The sequence below is a fragment of the Lutjanus erythropterus genome, chromosome 7 (genome assembly GCF_056507025.1).
Source record: "Lutjanus erythropterus isolate fLutEry1 chromosome 7, fLutEry1.hap2, whole genome shotgun sequence".
Classification (NCBI taxonomy): domain Eukaryota; kingdom Metazoa; phylum Chordata; class Actinopteri; order Lutjaniformes; family Lutjanidae; genus Lutjanus; species Lutjanus erythropterus.
In genome coordinates this window covers 12,446,536-12,470,451 of record NC_139323.1, presented here as the reverse complement: position 1 = coordinate 12,470,451, position 23,916 = coordinate 12,446,536, and the positions used below count along the sequence as shown (strand labels likewise).

Sequence of the window (23,916 nt, the reverse complement as noted above, 5' to 3'; positions counted from 1 at the left end):
TTGCTCTGTGGTCCAATAACAGTTGAGCAAGCTTGGTATGCAGCAGAACCTCAGTCAAATTTCTCCTTTCCTGTTTCCTATACTTGCTATGTGCTATAAATTCCTACATTGAAAAGAAACCCACATTTTGAAGATGGTTGAAAGATGTTGCTGAGGAACTACAAGCAACATATATTTACTTTAAGTCCCCTCGCAACATCTTTTAACCATCATCAGAATTTGGGCTTCTTTTCAACACAGACAAGCCAAGCACACAGTATATCTATAGGAAACAGGGAAGGAGAAATTTGACCAAGATTCTAAAAGGGGCAGGACTTAGGAAAGGTTAATTGAATGAAATAATAAACTGTAGGAAAGTAAAAATACACACTAATGGAGTAAAACTAGTAAAGTAAAATAATTAGAATCAGTACATAAATAAACAATAAATACTGAATAAATAAGTGAATAAATAAAAGAACAATTTATTTAACCTACACCCAAACAAAATAAATAGCTCTAATGCATGAACCCTGGCAATGATTTCATGGGACAGTTAAGAAGGTGTCTCCATGAAGAGATTTTTTGCATTTTTTTTTTTTAAATCCCTGCACCATTAATTTTCTGTTGCATCCGTAGCCCACAGTATCCGAGCCCACAGTGACCAGCTCTGTGGTTGCGCATGCATAAATTTGGTGATCGTCCCCGTTACAGAGGTGTTCAATCTGCCCAAAAATAGTTTCTGTAGTCTGGAGAACTGGACACAACCACACAAATCATGCCACACTCTTTTTCGCCTGCTGCGATGGGTTTCTTTCTCTCTTTCACCTCTCGTATGCAGTTGCTTTACGTAGGCACACTACCAGCTCCACTTCTCTGTATGTAAAAACCCATTTTTGAGAGCAAACAGCAAGTCTTTTCTGTCGCTTCTGATGGCTGAAAAGTCACCATTTGCGACTAGCAAAAGGTAGATTTCTTTGCTAAAACACAAGAGCAATATCCCCACTATTCATTTAGCACAATCACTGGAAGATTCCCATGAAAGGTATCCTTGTACATTCTTTAATCTATGATTATTCATCTTACAAAGAATAACAAGTTTTGGTGAGCTTCAACACTTTGGTAGGCAACTGTGAAATATTAGCTGGCAAATACAACTGCATGCCGTGGATACTTTATCCAAGCCCATACCACTCCACATCCAGCACCACTGCACTACTCAGACCTCTGCAGCTTTAGCAGCTTATTATAAAAAAACACAACTACAGTTAACCACTCATTTGGAGAGCACATTGCAATATTGCATAGATAATATGCCAAGCAGTGTAAGGGACTAATGATAAGTTTTAATGCAAAATAAAGCTTTTTTTCCATCCATTTTCATAGTCTTGTTTGTCCACTGTTGCACTGATATCACAAGCAAAAGACCTCAAGGAGCTCTCAGCTGGTTTTTGTGCAACTATGATTCACAGTGAAGTTCAAAAGAAGTCCATGAAGCAGCCTAAAGCTGAGCCTAACTCTATGAATTAACAGTCAATTCCCCTTTAATCATTCAAGGGTGGATTTCACAGTTGTATAGCCCCCAAAACTGCCTGCCAATGTCTCTCTTTCACTTTCTCTCTCACGCACAAACACACACACACACATGCACACACACACGCACACACATACACATCCTTGTTTTCTTCCCTAAGTCTGATTACTCATCATTGATTGCTCCATGTTGGCTGGTCTTGTTACTCATTCCTTCTTCTTCTTCCTCTCCCTGTGGGTTCAACTCAGAGGAAGTAATCAGGGGGCGGGGAAGGTGGGTTGCTGGTGCGGGTCGGTGGGGCGTCGCCACTGCCGATGCCATGGTTCGTGCTGAGGAGCTTCTCGTAGCGAGCCTTGTAGGCGTCTCTCTCCCTCAGCACTCGAGTCAGCTCACACTGTAGCTGTTCCAACTGAGGAGGGAAGAAAAAAAAGTTGCCATTTGTGTCAGTGCTGAGATGTTCACTTGTTGTGATTCATGCCATAAACTGTTGCAATGTCAAATTGAATCTGATGTTAGATTTAGGATTAAGTTTGTGTGTGTGCAGGGGCATAGCACAGAATTCTGGACCTCATGCATAGGTATTCTCTACGGACCCCTCCCCACATCCACACCTTTTAATTCAAGCATCTTTTGGGGCTTTTCCATCGAGTGCTGTGTGAATTGGACTTTCTTTGGAGTGGGGTCAAAGCGCACCCAACCCGCCTCCAAGCAGTTGGTGGTGACTTTACACCGACCACAGCCAACTCATGACAATCCCTCTTTCTCCCTCCTGTGTTGCAAGACCACATTTTTAAATAAAACTGCTAACTGGAACCATAAAGCGTTCCTTGGGTTGTCCCTTTTGTAGAGGTTCCACTTGGATCCTTTTCACAGAGTTCCACCTTGAATCCAACATAAATGGTTATACCTAGAACCAGCTGTGAAAAGGTTCATGCAGAACCCTTTGACACATTCTATCCAGAACCTTACCAACTTGTAAGGGTGCTAACAAGAACCTACCCAGGGGTTCCACTGAGAACTGTTTTATATTCCAAGGGTTTTATTAAGAACACACTTTGGATTCTACTGAGAACATTTTTTTATTATAGTGAAGAACTTTCCTAAAAAGGGTTCTTAATGCAACCCTTAGTCTTGCAAAAAACACTTAATGAACGCTTCTTCAAAAACAGGTTCTTCAGAAGCATATTGTTCTCAGTAGAACCTAGTTTCTCTCTTGTGTCGCTGTTTGTATTTTCAGGTATCTGCTTTATTTTACATTTCATATTTGCTTTCAGTCAGAGTTGTGTTACAGCTGAAGAAAATAAATGCAGTATTTCCTCATTTTGCTGCTTCATAATAAAAGCGTTAAAAGCGTCATGGGACTTTTATTATTATTTTATTGTTAAGAATTTATCAGAAATTAAATGTTCATTCACAGTTTACTGTTTATAGCTGTTTGGCTCGAGCTAAGCTCATCATCAGTTAAAAGAAACACCTTCAAGCGGGGAGCCCTGTTGTAATGGAGTTGTAAAACCCTGCTGAACTAGGCTGCCGAGTCAAGCCAAGCAGGTACATCTGTATGGAAGAGTCTGAATACATCATTCTGGAAATCTTAAATAATGTGTTGCAATACTGTTCAGAAAAAAAGTCCACTCCATGATTACCTTAATAAAGTTCCTCTACCTTAGTCAGTCAGTCATTTAATGCAGCAATATTATTCAATTTAATTGAAGGATATTTTTAAATACATATATATCTTTAGTAAGGTTTCTAATTATTTTTGATGGTTTATTAAACATTTGCCCAATTTAAAATGACTTACAGTGTAATCCGAATACAGATACAGAGACAGATAATTTTGTTTGTTGAACAGATACAGATAGTGATACGGATGTGTGCGTGTGTGTGTGTGAGAGTGTGTACCTGTTGTGTGAGCACATGTTTCTCTGACTCCAGAGCATGGCGGTGCTGTAAGCGCTTGTAGCGGCAGGACTGCGCATAGCCGCGGTTCTTTAGCGTGCGGCGTTTCTGCTTCAAGCGCACCACCTCATCCTTGCTCACTCCACGCAGGTGTCGGTTCAGCTCCCGCACCGACAGGCTCACCAGCTGCTCATCAGAGAAGCGCTCATTCACCCCGCACTGCTGAGCAGATGGAGAAAACACACACACACAGAATATGCTGTTGCTTAATGTTAAGTGGCAACGAGACACATGCTGGAAAATGTGTTTACAGTCAGATGAGTGTGAATATTCAGACTTAAATGCACAGTTGTGATAATAGCGTTGAACATGTGATGTCTTATACCGGGTGTTTGTCTGTCAGGGGGCACATTTCAACACCACATGTCCATAATCTGTCATGTAATCTGACTAAGTGTGGGTGACAGTTATCGGGATTACGCACAGCAATAATAGCAGATATTATCATAAGCTCACACCGTGCTCCATATAGAGATCCGCCCAGACATCTTGATCAACCACAAAACACATAAGCAAAGTTTATTGGCCAATTAAAATCACATTAAAACGGCATTCAAGACCGAGTTCTGTGAAGTAGCAACTGATTTCTCCTCCAAGCACATTTAGTCAATTAAAGTGGTGCAAATGCCATTCATATACAGCACATAAACATTTCACACATGGTTTATAACACACTATAACATAGCTGTAAGCAGGTGTAAGTGCAGCTGTCAATATCTATAACTGGCACCCATAGGTGGAGGCTAGTACTGGCATTAACAGATAAAACACAGTTATAATAGTATAAAATTTGTCTTTATGGGATAATTTATAATTGCAGGCAAATGCACATACATTATAGAACATGTACAGTATTAAACATTATATTGTAGTATGTCATAAACCATGTGTTAAGTATTTATAAAGTGCTTATAAATACTTAAGTATAAATATGACAGATGATAAAGATAAGAAATTACAGCTCTTAAAAAACCTTATCCTAGTTATGTTTTTACTCTTAGTTTCAGATTCAGATCTTTTTTGTACTTGTACATAATTTTTTCATTTAATGTAATTATAGTTCTTTTTTTTTTTCGTTTATTGATTTGTTAAATTTGATACTACTCTAATCAGAAATACAATACAATAGTGTCTTATATATTTGTGAATAAACTATAATATAATTCTTATATTATGAAAATGAGTACTGGCACAAGTTTACTGTATGTACAATTTTCTTTGGCTCAAGAAAACATATTTGAGACAGATAAATATTAAATACTACATTGGGGAGTAAAGTGTTAGAGATAAGCTCTGTTTTTTCATGAGAAAACAATACTTTTCACCCTCAAAGACAAAGCTTCATTTGTTGTTGCCACGTAGCGAGCAATGCTTAAAGTGATACTTCAGACACACACAGACATTAATAACATGTTCTAATGTCCTAATCCTAATCCTTCACTGTACGATCCCTCTCTCCCTGTGCTCAGCCCTCTAATGCGACAAGTTCACTGTTCTCTCATTTCCTTCAAAAATCCCATGTTTTCAAAAAATGACAATAAAGGCATTTAATTGTTTAGAAGTGAGTGCTTTGGAGGTTTTTGTTATCACCCATGTTCAATTGATGAACAGTTAACAAATTATCATCTTGTCTCAGCCAGTCTGGGTCAGTGTGTGTAAGTGACGCCCCATGTACCTGACTAATTTGTGGGTGGTGATGATGGTGATGGCTGCCATGCATTGGATGGTGTGGGTGGTGCTGATGATGGTGATGCTGGTGGTGATGAAGGCGGCCCTGGGGGCTGAGGGGTTGTGGGTAAGGGGCCGAGGCGGGGGCGGTGTTGGGGAGCGATGGGGGGGCTGATGAGAGGAATACGAGCGGGCGATGGCACATGTCTGTCCCTTTGGTGCAGGAGATGTCACCTCCGCTGTCGCTGCTGGAGTCCCCCAAGTTGCTGCTCGAACTCTGAGAAAGACCTGGAAACTGATGATGAAGAAGATGATGAAGAGGCATGTGTAAGGAAGGAAAATCATAAGTAGGGCTGGGCATCAAGAACCAGTTCCAAATTAGATTAGATTTTATTTGTATTGTGCCAAATCATTACAGAGTTATATCAGGGCACTTTTACTATAGAACAGGTCTAGACCATATGCAGTAAGAGCCAGCACTGGGGCGACTGTAGTGAGGAAAAACCTCCTTTTAACAGGCAGACACCTTGAGTGGATCAGGAGTCTTTATTAATGGTGGGAAGCCACACAAATAATAATTAATTCTAAAATCAAGATTCCAAAGGAATCATTAAGGAATTCTGCTATCAGTTCTGCTTATTGATTCTTACACAATTTTCACTCTCTTTAGTTTCAAATTAAAACTGGTACCCCAAACACGTATCGTATATCAACTAGACTATCCGTCTGCGCCTATAGACATGCATGTCTTCCCATCTCTTAATGCATTTGTCTTATTAAATCATAAGTCCAGCATTATTCTCTTTTATTCTACTCAGCTGTTGCGTGACTAGCAGGTGTACAGCACAACGGTTTGTAACAATCACCTCAATTTAGCAAATGCTATGTTACAAAATGCTTTGCAAGGACAGGATGTCAATCTATTATAAAGTAACCTCAGTAAACCTCAAAATATTCGAGAAAACCATGAAAGAGACCGCTGTTGTTCTGGTCATGCAGCTAATGTTAGCTTAGCTCAGTGTTTCCACTGGTAACATTTATCTCTGATAGTTAGTGTTTCACATAACTCTGCTGTGAAGAATAAAGGAGGACGCTCAAGGAATTAATAAAATCCAAATGATACCAACCATAATTTTAAATATACAATATGTAAATTCTGCCACTAGGGGTTTCTCTTACATTAAAACAATAACAATTTGATGGTGTTGTGAAGGAGTATGGGATCACAGGAATTGTTATCTGCACTTTTAAATAACCACCATAGCTGATGAAAATCTACCTGACATGACTGAGGCAGAAGTCGAGTTCATGGACGAGGTAATATTTAAGTTTTATTCACATTAGTCCTGTGTCACGCTCTGACATGTCCAACATATCCTGTGTTTTCCATAGACAATAGAACTAGACAAGGCATTGCCATTCAGCCTTGCCAAAAATTTTGCCCAGTGGCCACTCATGGTATTGCAGCAAAAATTTCCCCACAGGCCCAAAAATAGTTTCCCCCACAAGCCACCATTATAAAAGAGACATCTGTAAAACTGTAGATAGGACACCACACACTGCAAACAAGTTTTTGATCCATGGAGTTTTTATATTTGTAATTTTTTTGCTTGAGCGGAAAAAAGCTATGTCAGTGACATCATCACAATGTAGAGTCTGTGGTTGGGGAGGGAACTTGCAGGCAGGGGCAAGGAGGGAAAAACTACTGCACATAATCAGTGGGCTCTATAACCAGGACATAAACCTTGAAGCTAAACAACTTTTCATGTCGAACTCACATTAGACTGAATGGGTGCCATTTTGCATTCACTATCTAGCTCAATATAATACATCTTTGTGATTTCCTGTAAGTTATAGCAACTAGCTAGCAACAGCTGGCAGGAAACACACTGTTATCCTGAATAAATTACAGATCTCTCTGCATTTGAACATTAATGGAAACACATGGGGTACACAAATAAACAAAATATATAACATAATTTTTACTGTTTCTAGACATTTTAATGGGTTACATATAATAACTTGAGGTAGAAATGAGAGATCGTTACCTGTGAGCTCACGGCTGCAGCAGCTGAGTTCAGTAAAGCCTCTACAGCGTCCTCACAGCCCAGGAAGCCATTGACTGGTCCCCTCTCTCTGTCCCCTCGTTCTGGAACTCCTCCCAAGGCCCCCAGCAAAGTGGCGGGCCCTGTCACCTCACCTCCAAACTGTTGCTGCAGTGCCGCCAGCCAGATCAGGTCCTCCAGGGAGGCCGGGGTGGGACCCTGAGGCCCGCCGTGGGCCGGGCTGCCTTCCACGTTCCCCTGAGAGCCGGAGCTGATGCCAGAGGTAAAGCTGTTGGAGATGGAGAGGGGGAAGGAGATGGAGGAGGACGATGAAGAGAGGGAGGAAGAGCCCGAAGGCGGTGGGTGGGCGTCGCTGAGCGTCGGCGAGGGCGGCAGGGAGTTGTAAGGGCTGGAGCTCAAACTGGAGTCCTGTGGAGGGTGGCTGGTGTACGGAGAGCTGGAGGGGTCATGGGGGAGGCCAGATTTGGGATATGAACATGGAGGAGGGAGCGGAGGAGTGTCAGGTTTCACCTCGAACTTGAGGAGGTCAAAGTCGTTTAGATACTCCATGGCCAGAGGGCTGGGGGGGAGAGAGGGCATTGGGAGGGATGGAGAGGACATGGTGTCTGCTGCTGCTGCTGCTGGTGGAGCTTCAACAGGGTATTTCCGTGTGTCAGGATTGTTGGAAAGTCCACTCCTGTGTCTCAGTGCAGCTCATAGACAGCAGCAGTGGTGATGTCAAGAAGTCAACTGGTTGGCAAGTTTTCTCTGTATGAAACTGTACTTCCCTGTGTCCTTGTCTCTGTTTCTCTTGTCCTGAAGGGAAGATGGGATGGAAAGAGAGGGTCTGAGATACAGGAACAAGAGAAATGAACAGTGTTACAAGCTTACAAATCTCTCAGAAAGACAGTCATTATAGAGCATTTTTTGGTACCACTTCCTAATTGTCCATTCCTAAGTCCCATCACCGTTCAACCTGCTGTTGAGTAAGCTTGGTATCCAGAGGAACCTTGGTCAACCTCAACCATTCCTGGTTCTTTTAGCACATAGATATTCCATATGCTCGACTTGTCTATGTTGTAAAGAAAATCAAATTTTGAAGATGATTAAAAAATATTGGAACTGAAAAGCAGCATATATATTTAGTCACATCTTTAAGTTAGGTCATGTTAGCAAAAAGGTAGCTACTTAGCTAGGTAACTATCAAGGAAACTAAAAATGTGAAAAATGTAGGCTAGTTAGCTAGTTAGTATTTTGCTAACATTAGCTGTTAGCTCTAATTAGCTCGCTAATGATTGATGTAGATTATTAGCTGGTTAACTAGCATTTTGCTTACATTATCTAACTTAAGAACTCAGCTGTTGTTATCATAGAGCAAAAAAGGGGTGGGACTCTCCACAGACAGTTTCTAAAGTATCCAAATCAATGCTGCACATAGACATCTTTTCTCCCACTCATTCTTCTTCCTTGTGAAGGCCTGCGCCTGTGTTTCCCACAATGCAATTTGACTGCCTACAGTTCAGTCAAAGATGCATGTGGGGTATGCTAGTAGCACCTACTATGAGACTTTGCCCTTTAATAATTCACTAATTATTTATAGATCAGTTATAAGCCATTAGTAAGAACAATGTTCTGATGGCCTGCTTTGACCTTTTAGCTAACCCTTAAATTCACCAGACAGCCCCCTTTAAATGCTGTAAACTAATCTTTTCTAATTAACTTCAATATAACTGAATATTCAGGTTTTGTTTATTCAAGTTACTTAAACTTTATAAACTTAGACACTTAAATATATGGTTGCATTAAATTATTACAAAATTGCCTAAACATATCTTTTCAAATTTAGACATTCTTATTCTTATTCTTATTCTTATTCTTATTCTTATTCTTATTCTTATTCTTATTCTTATTACTGTTTGACCACCAAATGTACTAACATTAATTTATTACCGTGAGTCAATGTTTTAAGACAATTTAAGAGCACTTCCTACTGAGTTAAAGAAACACAAAGCAAAGGACAAAGCTTTTTCCAGGTTGTTGAAACTGCTGGAGAAGGATATTTGACAACCTGAAAGATGGTTTAATTAATGGTTTGTAACTGATCTATGAAGCATAAGGTAATTGTGCATTTTTTTTACTATGCATGTTGTTGACTGAGATCTTAAACACGGTGTCCAGTTTGTAGATGTCTGAGGTGTTTTGGCTGTGATGTTGCACAAAAAGACAACTGTGCTATAAATGCTTCGACAAAAAGGTCATTCTGACTTTGTTCAGCATGAAGTGAGACTACGTGAGTCTGTGTGTCAGGCCTGTTTGTGTGTTATATTAAGACACTAATCTGCAGCACATCCCCCCTGCCCAACATGTTATACACACACGTTTATGACTAATAAACGCATGCACACTTGCATACACGTGCATGTTCATTTACACATGCAAAAGTTTGTGACGCATACAGACCAACACAAAAAATCATGAATCTCTGATTTTTTATGGTGTTCTTGAAACCTCATAATTTGAGCCTCACTTTGCATGTTCAACAACTTTTGTTGTTTCATTTTTTAAGAGGTGAGAAACAGTGATCCTCTTTCTAGCCAGTAATGCCAAATCTCATCTGTGGAAATGGAGCATTCTGCATGAGAAACTAATACATCAAAAAATTGGGTTGTTTATCTCAAAAAAAGCTTCATCTCCAGCCTGCCAAGTGTCCTATTCATCTATGTGTAGAAATGATTGCAGGTTATTGCGCTAATGTAATCTCACACACAAAAACACAATAGATATAACGTAATATTTCTAGAAAGATCTGCTTACTGGACACATAACCAACTGAAGCGCAAGAATTCAAAGGGCTTAATCATTTTTGACAGAAAGATCCACAAGTCTCAGAGACCAAATCCAATTATCAACAGGTTCAAGCTTTAATCCAGAGGCTGAGACTTTCTAAAATGAATCGAAACACATTTTGATACAGCCTGAGGGGTGAAAAAAAGTTTTATTTTTAGCTGAGAAGCTGATGTTGACCTTAAATGTTATGTATCAAAATGTTAGAACTTGTTCTTTTTCTGTCTAATCTAGTCATCATTCAAGATCAAAACATGTTTGTTTCTTATATGAATAAACTTTATATGAAAGTGGAGTGTAGAATCATTTACAGATTATTCTCTTTTCAATTCGACAAATAAGTTAAACATTCATCAAACTATTCAGAACATTCATAGACACCAAACTGTCTAAGTATCTCTTCAGAAAATCAATGAAAAGTTCAATATTTTCAACATCATACAGGAGTAACTACATCAAAGAAAGCTGTAGGAGAGCAAAGCCATTTCCTCCAACAACTCTAATTAAAGGCCTTCACATATAACAGTTATTAGCGTTAAAATGAACATCTAATTAAAAATCCACCTTTGACTAGTGCCTCTGCTGCACAGCTCATTAGTTTTACCCCCCGTGGGTAAAAAATGGATTGTAAAAGAAAGCAAACAGTGACAGGGCTCCATGGAGGCCTCAATCTGGCTGTGGACCAGGCAAAAAGCCAGCCAAAAAAAGAGCAACACACACACACACACACACACACACACACACACACACGCACGCACACACAGAAGCATGAGAGAAAAAAGTAGAATGAAAGCAGGGAAAAGATAAAGGCCCGATATGAGAGTCAAAGTGAATGAAATGATCTTACCGTCGGTCATAGAGATGAAGGATGGTATCGAGCTCTTTTCAACATCCCCCCGCCACACACACACACACACAAAAATAATCAACTGACTGGTTGACTGACACGTTTGGAGAGAGACACAGAGGAAACAGGGAGTGTGTGTGTGAGTGTGTGCGCATGTGAGTGTGTATAGCACTCTGTCACTGAGTGCCACTGCCCCCTTTCTTTCTCTCCCCTCTGCTGCAAATCCCTGTTTGCAACAATCCCCTCCTCTCTGTCTCTGTCCACACACATCCCTCTCTCATGCTTCACAGGCATGTTCACACTCTCTGGCAATGTCTCTGTTTTTATCCCTCCTATGTCTGTCTCTCTCTGTCTCTTAATTTCCCTGTTTTCTTTTCTCTCTCTCTCTCTCTGCTTCCATGTACACTCTTAGAAATAACAGTGTTTTCAAGCTCTTGGTGACACAGCAGCAGGCTACAACTCATTTTCTATGGTGACATAAAGCCAGAAACATCCAACACTTGTCACTGTGTGTTGGGTGAGGCGCTACAAATCAAAGTTGAGCTGGCCTCAACTTTTTTTTTTTTGCGTTCCAGTGACATATTAACATGTCAACCATCTCCCTCCCTGTGTCAAAAGTTTCTCTTGTTTTTTTCTTACTGCGACATCAACCAAAACATTGCAGTTTGATGATCCATGTTTGGCTGTTTTGTAGCTATGTCACCTGTTGTGCGAATGTTTTTCTACCTTACAAGATCCTATGTATAACCCTTCATGTTGGGTTCTAGTAACATAAAGGGTTATATGTTGAATAATCTGTGAAAGGTTTCAAACAGAACCCTCTCTGTTGGTTCTATCCAGAACCTTTGCACCTTCTAAAGGTGCTAACAAGAACCCACCCAAGGGGTATATTCAAAGGGGATTTAATCTCGAACAGACATTCGCAAATTTAAGAATGTCACGGTCCAATTTGAAATCCTAAAATCTTCAGCAGCCCACCCAAACCTTAATGATCAACACACAAGACTAATTGCAATGCCGAGATATAAGATACATCCTGGTATTGATGTCACAGGTCACCAAATATGGTGTAACACCTGTTAAACTAGTTCAGACAAATGAAGATCCAGTGGCTTTGCCCTAATTAATTAAGATTATTTATTTTGTAAAATTAATTATGAATATTTCATGGTCATTTGAAACTAAAAAAACTGAAACTTAAAAATGTTTATTTATTTAGTTTTCATGATCTCTCAAGGCCCACCTGCAGGGCCTTCACAGCCCACCAGTGGGCCACGGCCCACACTTTGGGAACCACTGATCTAGAGCACACTCCTGGGTTCTACTAAGAGTTTTCTCTAGAACCTACACACACCTACAAACACCTCTCTTCCTCTGATGCTGCATCCTTGTATAAAACACACACACACACACACACACACACACACACACACACACACACACACACACACACACACACACACACACAATCACCATTCATCACATCCTACATCATGCACACATCTTCATGTCAGTCGTAACACTCATGCAGTTTTCATACCCTCCTCTGCGTGGTACCAGCTCAGATTCAGTTTGTTATGAAAAAATGAGGCTTAGTCATCTGTCACAGAGTAAAACAATGTCTTAACAGTTGAGTTGTCACAGGTTGGACAGTGGACTCTGCACTGCCCCACAGTGGACACTCACAGCTACTGATGAACTGAGCCTGATGGAAAATACATCCACAAATTACCAGCAACATGTGTATAACGTGATACACAATACATGTGTGACTTTCTATTTGAACTAATGATTTTAGTCAGTGTCTTGTATTTGAATATTTCACTGTAATGAAAAAGCAATAAAGTATAATTATTTAACAGTGGTGGAAACTTCATTTACTCATTCGCTGAACTTAAGTAGCCCTTTATTTGAGTATTTTGTACTCCTTCATTCTTGGCCTCCTCTACATTTCACTTTTGACTCAAGTTATTCAACAGTTTAGTTACTAACTAGATTCATATTAAGATTTTACATGCATAACAAATGATGAGCTCATAAAGAAAGATCCAGTGCTTTACTATTAAACTGACCAGTAGTCTATAAAGTGCATAGGTCTATACATAAGATTAAGTCATAATATCCAATAAGAATGTCACAATATATCATATATCACAATAAAAAAATGTCTTGATAATGAACTGTGCAGTGAAGATACTGTGATATAAAACTATCTCATTTTACTATTTTTTATTTTATTTTATAAGACTGCTGCTGCATTGTTTTTTTGTTTTGCAGTCTCAATTCATGTCATTTTTTTCACATACTTAGACCATGGCTGGCCACTTTTATTTTATTAAATAAAGAAAGCACAAGCATTTTAAATGAAAAGGAAAAACAAATTTTTACTGAACAAAAGCATGCTTTTCACATCAGATTTACTGTTTATAAAGGACATTTTTTTCAAATCAGATTTCTTCTAATATCACGATGAATATCATATCATGAACATTTTATTGTTGTATTATCATACCTTGAGTTTTGGTATCATCACATCCCCAATAACCAGTAATCCAATGTATTATTAATAGTATAACACTCTGAGATTTGTGTTTCAGCATAATGAATATTTGCGAGTTCTTTTTAACAATAATACACTTGTACTTAAAGAATATTCTGACTCTGGGTCATATTTTTAAAAGAGTATTTTGAGATTTTATTTCTGCTTTTACATCTAAAAGTATAGAATAATTCTTCCATAACTGCTTTTTAGGTAAAAATAAATAAATAAATAAATAAAAATAAAATTTGTAAAAGACAAGGACCATGAAACTGAGACTTTGACAGGAATCTGACGGGGAGTCCTCTGCTTGACTATAGTTAACCATTCAGGTCTCCCAAGTGAGAAATTTTAATTTAGTTTTTTGGTTAGGTTTTTGTGTTTGTTTGTTTTGATTTTTTTTTATCATGTCTTTAATTAAAAACAATATAAGTCTTAATTATATTCCAAGAGCTCCAGACACCAGCCAGTGATTCTGTTCTGAGTACACTCATTCCCAGATTTGTTATTTGTCAGTGTTTTGTAATTAAATTAAATACAAATATTATGAAGGAACAATATGAACTAAAACAATGTAGCTGCAATAAAGAAAAAATGCCAGATTTCTCAGATTTCTCAGACTGGAAAACAGTGGTTGACATTTTTTCATAATTCTGTGACATTTTATGGACCAAACAATATATTGATTAATCAAGAAAGTGATCAACAGATTAATTGATCATGAAAACAATCATTAGTTGCAGTCCTACATAAATGTCTTGAAACTGGATCTTGGCACCAGGATGGTTAGATGACTCAGGATTCCATAATAAAAGTACAGGACCATCACTTCAGTAGTAGGATGAGAGCTTATTAAAAATGAATAAACTCTTTATCTAATAAATCAGTTGACCTAAAGTGAAGCTGAACCTTTTCAATCAGAATCAACATGCATACCAGTTACCTGAAAAAGATGGTATTTCTGTCCTTAAAAGCAGGAACACATAGTTACAGAGGTTTCACTGTATTTAAGATGAATGTTGAAAGAAAAACTGAACATACGTCAGTAAACAGCAGTCTAAATAACCTGGCATTTTGTCTGCAGTGAAACTTTTTCAGCTGCATTATTTCCAACATTCAAACAATACATCTTCTGCTGTCTTAGAGATTTCAATATTTCCACAAAGGACTTTGTTTTTGTTCTCACAAATTAGCACCCCCCCGTGTCTCCACACTGCCCTGCCTCTCGCAGTTAGGCTCAAAATCTGTGAATTAATTCTGTTTGTTTCCGACCCATTTAAGTCGGCCAAGCAGAGAAATGCACAACAAGCGTTTCTCGATGCTCCTTAAAAGCTAAACTTGTTAATCCGGAGTCTCTGTGTCTTAATAGTGTCTCGTTAAGGAATCAGTGAGTTAATAGTGCCTTCACAAATCTGATTTGGAGAGTAAACAAAACCTTGAAGGCAAGCAGACACGCTGACTCATGGAAACAGCACAAGACTCACAAACAGGATTTAACCATTTAGTTTGCATATTCAACAAAAAATGAGGATTTCTGACAAGCAGAGTAAATAAAAAACAGAACAGAAAGGTTTCTACCTATATTCAATTGAATTCTTGTATTTATTACTGTATTTTGTGCTTCATAATGCACCTCACATTTCCAGTGGGAGAAAGATCTGGAGTGCAGGCAGGTCAGTCATGTACCTGAACTCTTAAACTACAAATCCACGCTGTTGTAACACATGCAGAATGTGTTTTGCTGAAATAAGCAGGGACATCTCTGACAAAGACAACATCTGGATGCTGTTCCAAAACCTGTATATATCTATCAGCCTTCACAGATGTGACAGGGCATGGGCACTAACACACCCCCATACCTTCACAGCTGCTGGCTTTTCCATAAACATTTTGAAATGTGGACTTGTCAGGTCAGAGAAGTCCGCGTTTTTTCTGGATGTTGTCGACATGTGACTTTCGCTTTGCATGGTAGAGTTTTAACTAGATGCAGCAACAACTGTGTTTACTGACATTTTTCCTAAATGTTCCTGAGCACAAACAATTATGTGGGTTTTTAATGCAATATTTAATGTAGTTTTGCCTGAGGGGTCAAAGGTCACAGACATTTAAAGTTGTTTTTTTTAGCTTTGCCCCTTTTGTGCAGAGATTTCTCTGGATTCTCTGAAACTTTTAATGACATCATGGATTGTAGATGGTAGAAATTCCTTGCAATTTTGACATGAGACATTGCTTTTAAACTGTTGGACTATTTTCCCACGTTTTCTTAACATAATGGTGAACCTCACTCCATCCATGCTTGTCAACACCTGAGCCTTTTGAGGAAAACCCAGTCATGACAGTGTCACCTATTACCTACTAACCTGTTTACCTTTTGAATGTTCCAAACTGTTTTTGTTAACCCTGTCCCAAGTTTTTTAAAATTCTTAAAAATCTTTAAAAAATATCAACTGAATTCAAGTTGAAAATGATTTGCAAATCATTGTATTCTGTTTTTACTTACATTTTTACACAACATCCCAGCTTTTGTGGAATCAAGGTTGTAGAAGACAATGCCACATTTAAAAAAAAAACATTTCTACTCCCTTCATTCAGTTTCTCTTCCTCTCTTTCTCTATTTTAACCTCTCTATCTGTCCATCATTTGTGTTTCCGGGGAAAGCTTAGCAGCTAAACCAACAGGGCCTCCCATGAGGGTGGGGGACAAAGAGAGGGAGAGACACAGAGGAACTTACCTCATACTTCGTGCCGAACACACCACCACCACCCCTCCTGCGTCTGCGTCCATGCACACATTTGTCCTGCAGATGCATCTCAGTGCGCCTCACATTCAGGTGGAACTTGATCTACACCCTGAGACAGTTAGCTGTTCTTCTGCACCCTTATTTCCAGAGGTATATTTAAGTAATTAGCCCATCAGGGTCCCACATTGTGATTATCATAATGGTTGGAGGTAGTAGTAGTGAGTAGTAGACGCTGTGCTGGTTGTATTCTGATTGCAGGTTGTGTATTTCCTCCCACTGTGCGGTGGATCATCATAGTTAATTTAATTTTACAACCTTTCATACAAATTCCCTGAGCTCACGTTTCGACTTCCTCTCAGTAAAAAAACAACAGCATACATTTTTGGACCTTTGGGCAGTGGTTGTTTGCAAGATTTTAATGACATTTTGGGGAAAATGTGTATTTGCTTTTGCTTTTTGTAGTAATCTTCTCACAGGTAAGTAGGTAGTAGTTTTTGTCTGGATTAAACACATAAAATATGTGTGTTAATTAGTTATCTTAGATGTGTTAGGAGGTGTATTATGTTATATTTGGACAGAGAGTAGCTGTTTCCCCAGTTTCCAGTCTTTGTGCTAAGCTAAGCTAAGCTAAGCTAACTGGCTGCTGACTTTAGCTTCATATTTAGTGCACAGACATGAGAGCACTATGAGGCTAGACTGAAGAAAGGGTTTGTCTTCAGATCCTGGTCGTGAAGCGAAAGGGAATAGTTTTAGGCAGGATGAGTAGTCTTACCTCTGCTGTTCAGGCAACCAGCAGAGACTCCAGTAAGTCCAACAATAGTCCAGGACATAGTTCCCATTTTTAAGCTTTATTTTATTTTTTTATGAATTAAACAAACGGTGTGTTGATTAGTGAGCCTTAGTGCTGGTGGGTGGATTTTGTGAGGACAGAACCAGGCTAACTCTTTCTCCCTGTTTCCAGTCTTAATGTTAAACTAATCAGCAGCTTGAGGTCACTTTTGAAGTAAAAGTGAGCTTAGTTTAGTTTTTTTAAAATACCTTTTTTACCTGGACAGAGCCACACAAGCTGTCCCCAGCACTTCCTCTTTTTATGCTAGGCTAACCAGGCTAAGCTAACCATGGGCCTCATTAAAATGGACTTGGAGAAAACTCTGTATTGTAGCAAGTAATGATCTTATCTTTAAGCAAAGTCTAGACTGGACGTAAGTGATTTTTCTGCTATGTTGGGGTATTGCAGTTTGGGACGCCTGTGTGTCCAAACCTGTGGTAAACTTTGCATTAGCTTGAACAGTGTGACAAGAAGTGTGTGCTGAACTTTATTTGTCAACCTGCTTTTCAGTTCACAGATAAATACAAGCTGCCTAGCTTCAGTCTCCTCGACCATTGCCATGACCTCATCTTCCAAAAAGTTTGCTTATCTCTTTGTGTCTGCTTCTATTCCTGACTAAACCCACATTTACGCTGCATCATATAAGGGGAAATCGCTGATTGTAAAGCAGTAAGTTACACATTCTTAGAACCTGGAGGTTTTTGAGCCCCAGCTGCTCACTGTAACTTCATCACACAGGCATGAGAGCGGTATTGATCTCTCACTAATGGCAAGAAAGCAAATATGCAAGTCTAAATATATTTCCCAAAATGTCAAACAATTCCTTTAGAGTATCATTTCCCCCCCTTTAGAGTTTTACTGGGACCAGGAAAGAATTAAGTTGCTAAGAAAGCCTCCTTCGTTGTATTTGGGTGGCAGCAGAAATCTCAAAGACAGATAACTCAAAACTTCAACTATCTGCATGTGAAAAAAATATGTTTTGGGGATTTGGGTGTACTGATCCTTTAAGCTTGAGCATCTTCCATCTTTGCCCCAAACCCCCTCAATGGGAAGCTAACCTCTGCATCACCCCATAAACCCGGTATCACATCCTCCAGCTTTTATCCCCTGAGAGGCTCTTAAGGTCATGGGGTCACGAGCTGCTAAGAGGGAGAAACTTGGGACGAGAACGAACCAGAGGCACAGGTGAGGGTATTTTTTGGGGGGGGAGGAAAGGATGAGAAACGATGCAAGAAGAAGCAGAAGTGAATGAGAGAGTACTGACAGACAGGACAGAGGGAATGAGAGAGTGACAGAGTTGAGGACAGGCTGTGACTGTTGGGACAGATGGTGTGAGGTGGAGGCCTGTAGGGTCCCAGTAACTCAGCCTTATCCCACAGATACATGTCCTAATCCTGACTAACTCTGCTACAAGCAACAGGCTTACACGTCTCACCTCAAGAGGGGCCCCTGCCCTCCCTGCCCCGCTTTGAGGATCTGTCTCCTTCACTCTCTACACACACACACACACACGCACCCACCCACCCACCCACACACACACACACACACACACACACACACACACACACTGATAAATGACACACAATATGAAAAGAAATATGAAGGCACTTCATAATCAGGCCTGAGCCCAAACACTGTTTGAATGGTTTGATTTTACCTGTCTAATCCTGGATCGATGTGATTAGTCACAAATGACAAAACATTCATTAAACTTTCAAAACAGTTTGAGTAAAAAGCGGCACAAAAATAAGCTCTACAGGCTCTAAAGAAAGAATAAAACAACATTTAAACAGAATCTTCAGATATACCAGGATATATCAGCTTATTAATAGGGACAATTAGTTCTAACAGTGTGAAAATACATAGTAAGTAATTTGGTTGAACCAACCCTTTACATTTTTCTCAAATGTTAACATACTTAAGTCAAACTTTTCACATAGCCAGCAAAACAAAAGTAAGACCAAACTATGAATCATTTTTCATTGCTTTCACACAAAATTCATTCTTTTTCTACCACCTGCAAAACACTATATATCTGCAGCACATTTCAAACTATAACACACTTTTTTCATAATTGTTGAAATATACAGAAAATCTTTGCAGAATATTTACAATAAAATTAAATACAGTAATAATCATACTAAACAGAGCTGATTGCAATTTGAAAGCCTAATTATGGTCAAATGCAGGAGAGAGGGATGACTAGAAACAGTCTGAGTGACTGTACTATATATGTTGTAACATTCTTCCTCTTATGATTATTATTATTATTATTATCAGTGTATTTTTGCAGTCTTGGAATTTAGGAACCTGTTTTTTGTTTCAGCTTTTCTTTTTTGCAAGTAAATTACTTTCTTCAGAAAAAAGACAGAAAAAACACAGTCAGTTTGAAGCAAACTGCTACATTTCTGATTCATTTTTGCTGCATGTATTTTAGCACTTCAAATTTCAAAGACAAAATCCATCATTTCTATAATGCACCCTGTTGTTTGAGGTTTTAGATCAGTGTGTTATGAGTGATGGTGTTTGCTTTGAGCGAGAATTGTTTTCAGTGTTTTGGCCGAGTTTATTCTGAGACGTGTTTTTTATCGTTTGGCTGGTTTGAGTATGAGTATTGCAGGTGACATTAACTGTCTGGCCAAGATTCGTGTTGGTGATTCAAACTGTATGAAGACTTATGAAAAAGAAGCTTCATGTTAGCGACTGAAAAAACATGTCACTTGAGTTAAAACACAATAGCACGCACAGTTACGACACAAAGGAGGATCACATTAGTTTGCATGTCAGTAGGGCTTGTTCACCTCAGACATGTTGACTTGTTATAGTAGGAAAAGCACAGGTGTTACTAATAACATTAATAATGGCTCCATTCTATTCAAGTGTCCCATTAAGTCATTATATTGTGACAGTGAGCCAGTAACACAAGCTGAAGCAGCTAAATGGATGTCATTAAGTATTCAGTGAAAACCAAATGCATGAGCAGAATTTATCATCGTCCCATACAATCCATGCACAGTACACTGTGTGTGAACCGTATGTTTTGCATGTTTACCAGGCTGTCTCCCCCTGTCTCCTGTCTTCATGCTATTAAGCTAAACTTGCTTCAGCCTCATATTTAACATACAGACTCAAGAGTGGTATCAGTCTGCTAGTTAAAGATCCAGAGTTAACATTTAGGGGGATTTATTGACAGAATATGGCAGAAATTGAATATCATATTGTTTTAATTTGTGTATAATCATCTGAAAATAACAATCATTGTCCTCTTCCATCATGGATGTTTAACTGGATACAACATTGGAGGTGGGCCTCTGTTCAGTCCTATGAGAGCTACTCAGTGGTGCATGAAGCCGACTTCCACATGTTATCTCCTGCATGTGTTTCCTTATTGTGTGGCCTATAGTGCGAGCACAGTAGAGTCTTCCTTCAGCTAAGTGGCTAACTTCCAGTATTGCCCTCCATTAACTTGGCAGGGATAAATGATCTAATCATATTATTGGATCAAATGAATCAAAATCAAGGGTGTCATTTTGAAAGGGTCGTGAAGCGCGAAAAATTTACCCACTGTTTTACAGCCACTTTGTTCACAGTGTGAGTCTGTGTGATCTTGAAGGTCCAACAATTTTCTTTTTTAAGTGTGGTAGTATATTTCATTCTGTTTTATAAAATGACTGCTACTGACTGCTGCACTGTTTTTGTTTTGCAATTGTACAAACACAATTTAACCATTCATTACCAAAGACTGCTCATTCAAAATCCAGTTTTTGCACATGCTGATGTCATGACTGGCTACTTGCCCCCCCCCCCCCCTCATTAAAGAAGGAAAACAGAAGTAATTTAAGTGCATTCATTTTCTTTCTTTTCTTTCTTTCTTTGCAGTGAGTTGTTGTTGTTGTTACATTCCTGGTGTTTACAGATGTTGATACACATGCTGCTTCACTGCATGTCAGTCATTTCCCATCTTACCGATGAAAAATCCAGTGTTGCATTTTGTAGCATGTTTGGTACATTTTGACTGATAAATCAACTTTTCGTTTGCATACCTAAATAACAAAACAATTTTAATAAACCCTTATCTGTAACACATAGTATTAATGTTCCTGTAATAAGCTTTAGTTATTTATTAAGGTATTAAGGGACTTATAAATGATTATTAACATTAATAATGTGTTCATATGACTATATAAGTTTTGTGGCCACCATACTGTAGGTTCTCGCTTGGAAGTGGAGAGTGAAATAAGGTGTTTGGAATCTGTCCAAAATGTTGAACTATTCCTTTAAAGTCCTTTGACGCGTCTGCATTATTTTGTCTACCCACTGTGAGCTGAAACATTACCGTAATGTCAGCAGGATGCCTCACGGCTCTGTGATTTCTTTTCCTTCTGATTGAACTCAAATATAATTTGAGGAGAAACAAATGTAGCGTGCTGTGAAGCGTTCATTATCAGAAGACACATACTGTTATATTTTCTTCTTCTCTTCAGTAAAAGCTCATATTCTGTATTCACTGTGCCTCGAGGAGCATTGTTTGTCATTTAACTTCCCTGCTCCCCCTTCTCCTGACCGCCTCCATAATCTCAGTGTTTTTGTAACCGGCTTCTAATCCATCACTTCAACTGTTAAGCTTTAAATTACAAATCTACTACACTGTAAGTCTGACTTTGAGCTTGTGCAGCTACAAGATTACACATTTCATTCCTCTTAAGCTATGTACTGTCTTTTATTGATTTTCATCCCAGACCATCTTACTGGTGACTGTGCTGTTTGTGTTTGTGTCTGTGTGTGTTTACACATGGTGTCCACACGTAGGGTCTCATTGTGAGTGGACTTATCAGGCTAGTCATAGGATTAAGGCCTGATTCTCCCCCTGAAACTAGTGTCAGATTAACAGATACCCACGGCTTCATAAACCATCTGTAATGTAGACAGAAGCTGTTACCTCACCCACCCCGGCCTCAACGGTCTCAGATCAATATACACACTTAATCATCATCATATCACTTCCATTTATTCAGCGGTGTTTAATCACAAAACTGGCTGTAATGTGTTTGGGAAATGATGCATATCATCACTGCAAGTCTTACTAAAGATGTAACAAATACTGAATAAATTATAGTTGTAAAGTATTTCAGCCATAGTTGAAGTAATGTAATGTTTCGCAATGAGTCTCATTCAACTTCATTTCTGCTTTCTCTTAGTTAATGTCTGTCTGATGTCATGACATGCACGTTATTTCCATATTTCTTTTGGTGATTTGAAAATCTAATGCAAGAAAAATATAATCTGTAATCAAATAGTGTATTCTCTTAGATATAAAATGGTTCACCTGAATTGGTTAAATAGTGTTGTTTAAACTTTTGTAAAGTCACTGAACCAATCAGCTATTGTTAAATCAGGCTAACATTATCAATTATATTAATTTTATTCAGTTTATAATTATCTAAAATAAAACACAAAGGTTACAATAAAAAAACATTCCTACCATTAGGCTGTAATGGACCAATATTTTACTTTGGGTAAAGCAAATAATAGAGTTGAGGGAAACAGTGAACTTTAAAGTTGATTTGCCTTAAATTTAAGTTGCATTAATGTAAACTGTTGATTTGAAAGCAACTTGATTATCTAGTGCATCTTACTTAAAACAAATGTAGCGACACCCGCAAGCTAGTTCAGGCAGTCAACTCGAGCTGCGCCGCAATCACACGTGACAGGCCTCACAATCTGTTGTACATACCAAACGCACCCTTCCAATCTGGCGGTGTGTTTAAACCAGTAAAAATTCCCATCTCTCCCCCTGACAGGGGGTCCAAGATACTGTATTTGTTCATCACTCCTCAATATCGCTATGCAAGCATAATCTGCGAGGAGTGATGAGGTCAGAGCCAAGACATCCAACTCTAACTATGCCCTAAAACATGAGTTGTCTGACTGAATTGTGTGTACCTAATTTCTTAACTTGATTTGAAAAGCTTAATTTATTTATGTTTTTCTAATTTAAGTATTTTTTTAAATTTGGTCCAACAATTTTCTATTTCCATTGTACCGTACGGTTACTGCTGCATTGTTTTTGTTTTGCAACTGTACATATATAATTCAAACATTCACTGGCAAAGACAGTTCATTCAAAATCCACTTTTTTGCGCAGGCCAAGTTCATGTGCAAGGAAAGCAGGAACACTTTAAATGCATTCATTTTTTTTTTTTTTTTTCATTTGTCCATTTTTTTCTTACTGATGTTGATACACATTCTACCTCATGGCAATAATTTGCCATCTTACTGATGAAAATTCAAGTATTGCATTTTATATCATGTTTGGTACATTTTGACAAATAAAACAACTTTTCATTTGATGCTTATTAATATTAATGTGTTAATAAGACTATATAAGTGTTCATAATGGCATAATAAACATGTCTATTGTTTGAAAAGTCTTTTATAAGCATTTCTGAGAAAGACAAGAAGCCTGAAATTACAATGATTAAATAATAAAAACAATATCATACATAATAACATATGTATCAATATTAATAGAGTAACAACAGAAGCTTAGTAAAAGTTTAACAAAGTCAAGTTAGTTAAACTTGGCCATTAGATCTATAATGTTATTATAAACAATTATGAGGGACTCTTTCATTAAGCTGCCTAGAAAATGTTTCATTTTCTTTTAAGTGCTTATAAATGTCTAAATTCAACAATAAACATAAACCATATATAGCCTTATTAACATATATTATTAAGCCTCTTATAAGGACCTTATTAACCATATGTATATATACCATATGTTTTGTATAATTCACGTAAAGCAACAGTCATTTTGAATCTGTTGCTGGAAGCCTCTCAGTCAAGACAGGCAGATTAAAGAGTCCAAACTCACATCAACACTGACACATACAAACAAACATAAAGCATTAGACGACTTTAATCTTAAAAAA

The 23,916-nt window shown here is 38.4% G+C and overlaps 1 protein-coding gene across 1 annotated transcript; it reads right to left on the bottom strand.

Annotated features, from left to right (window-relative positions):
* Nucleotides 1-172: 172 nt before the first annotated feature.
* Nucleotides 173-11,036, bottom strand: nrl (neural retina leucine zipper). Its single transcript, XM_084722164.1, has 5 exons — nt 10,877-11,036; nt 7,189-8,001; nt 5,148-5,435; nt 3,416-3,631; nt 173-1,922 (listed from the first exon to the last, which is right to left on the bottom strand). The coding sequence occupies exons 2-5, from the start codon at nt 7,804-7,806 to the stop codon at nt 1,758-1,760; spliced, it is 1,287 nt and encodes a 428-aa protein (XP_084578290.1). The 5' UTR covers nt 7,807-8,001; nt 10,877-11,036; the 3' UTR covers nt 173-1,757.
* Nucleotides 11,037-23,916: the final 12,880 nt, after the last annotated feature.

Coding starts and splice junctions, on each gene's coding strand:
- nrl (XM_084722164.1), bottom strand. CDS start 7,806: ATGTCCTCTCCATCCCTCCCAATGCCCTCTCTCCCCCCCAGCCCTCTG. Junction 3,632..5,147: donor ACCACCCACAAATTAGTCAG/GTACATGGGGCG, acceptor TCTGCTCAGCAG/TGCGGGGTGAATGAGCGCTT. Junction 1,923..3,415: donor AACATGTGCTCACACAACAG/GTACACACTCTC, acceptor TTCCCTCCTCAG/TTGGAACAGCTACAGTGTGA.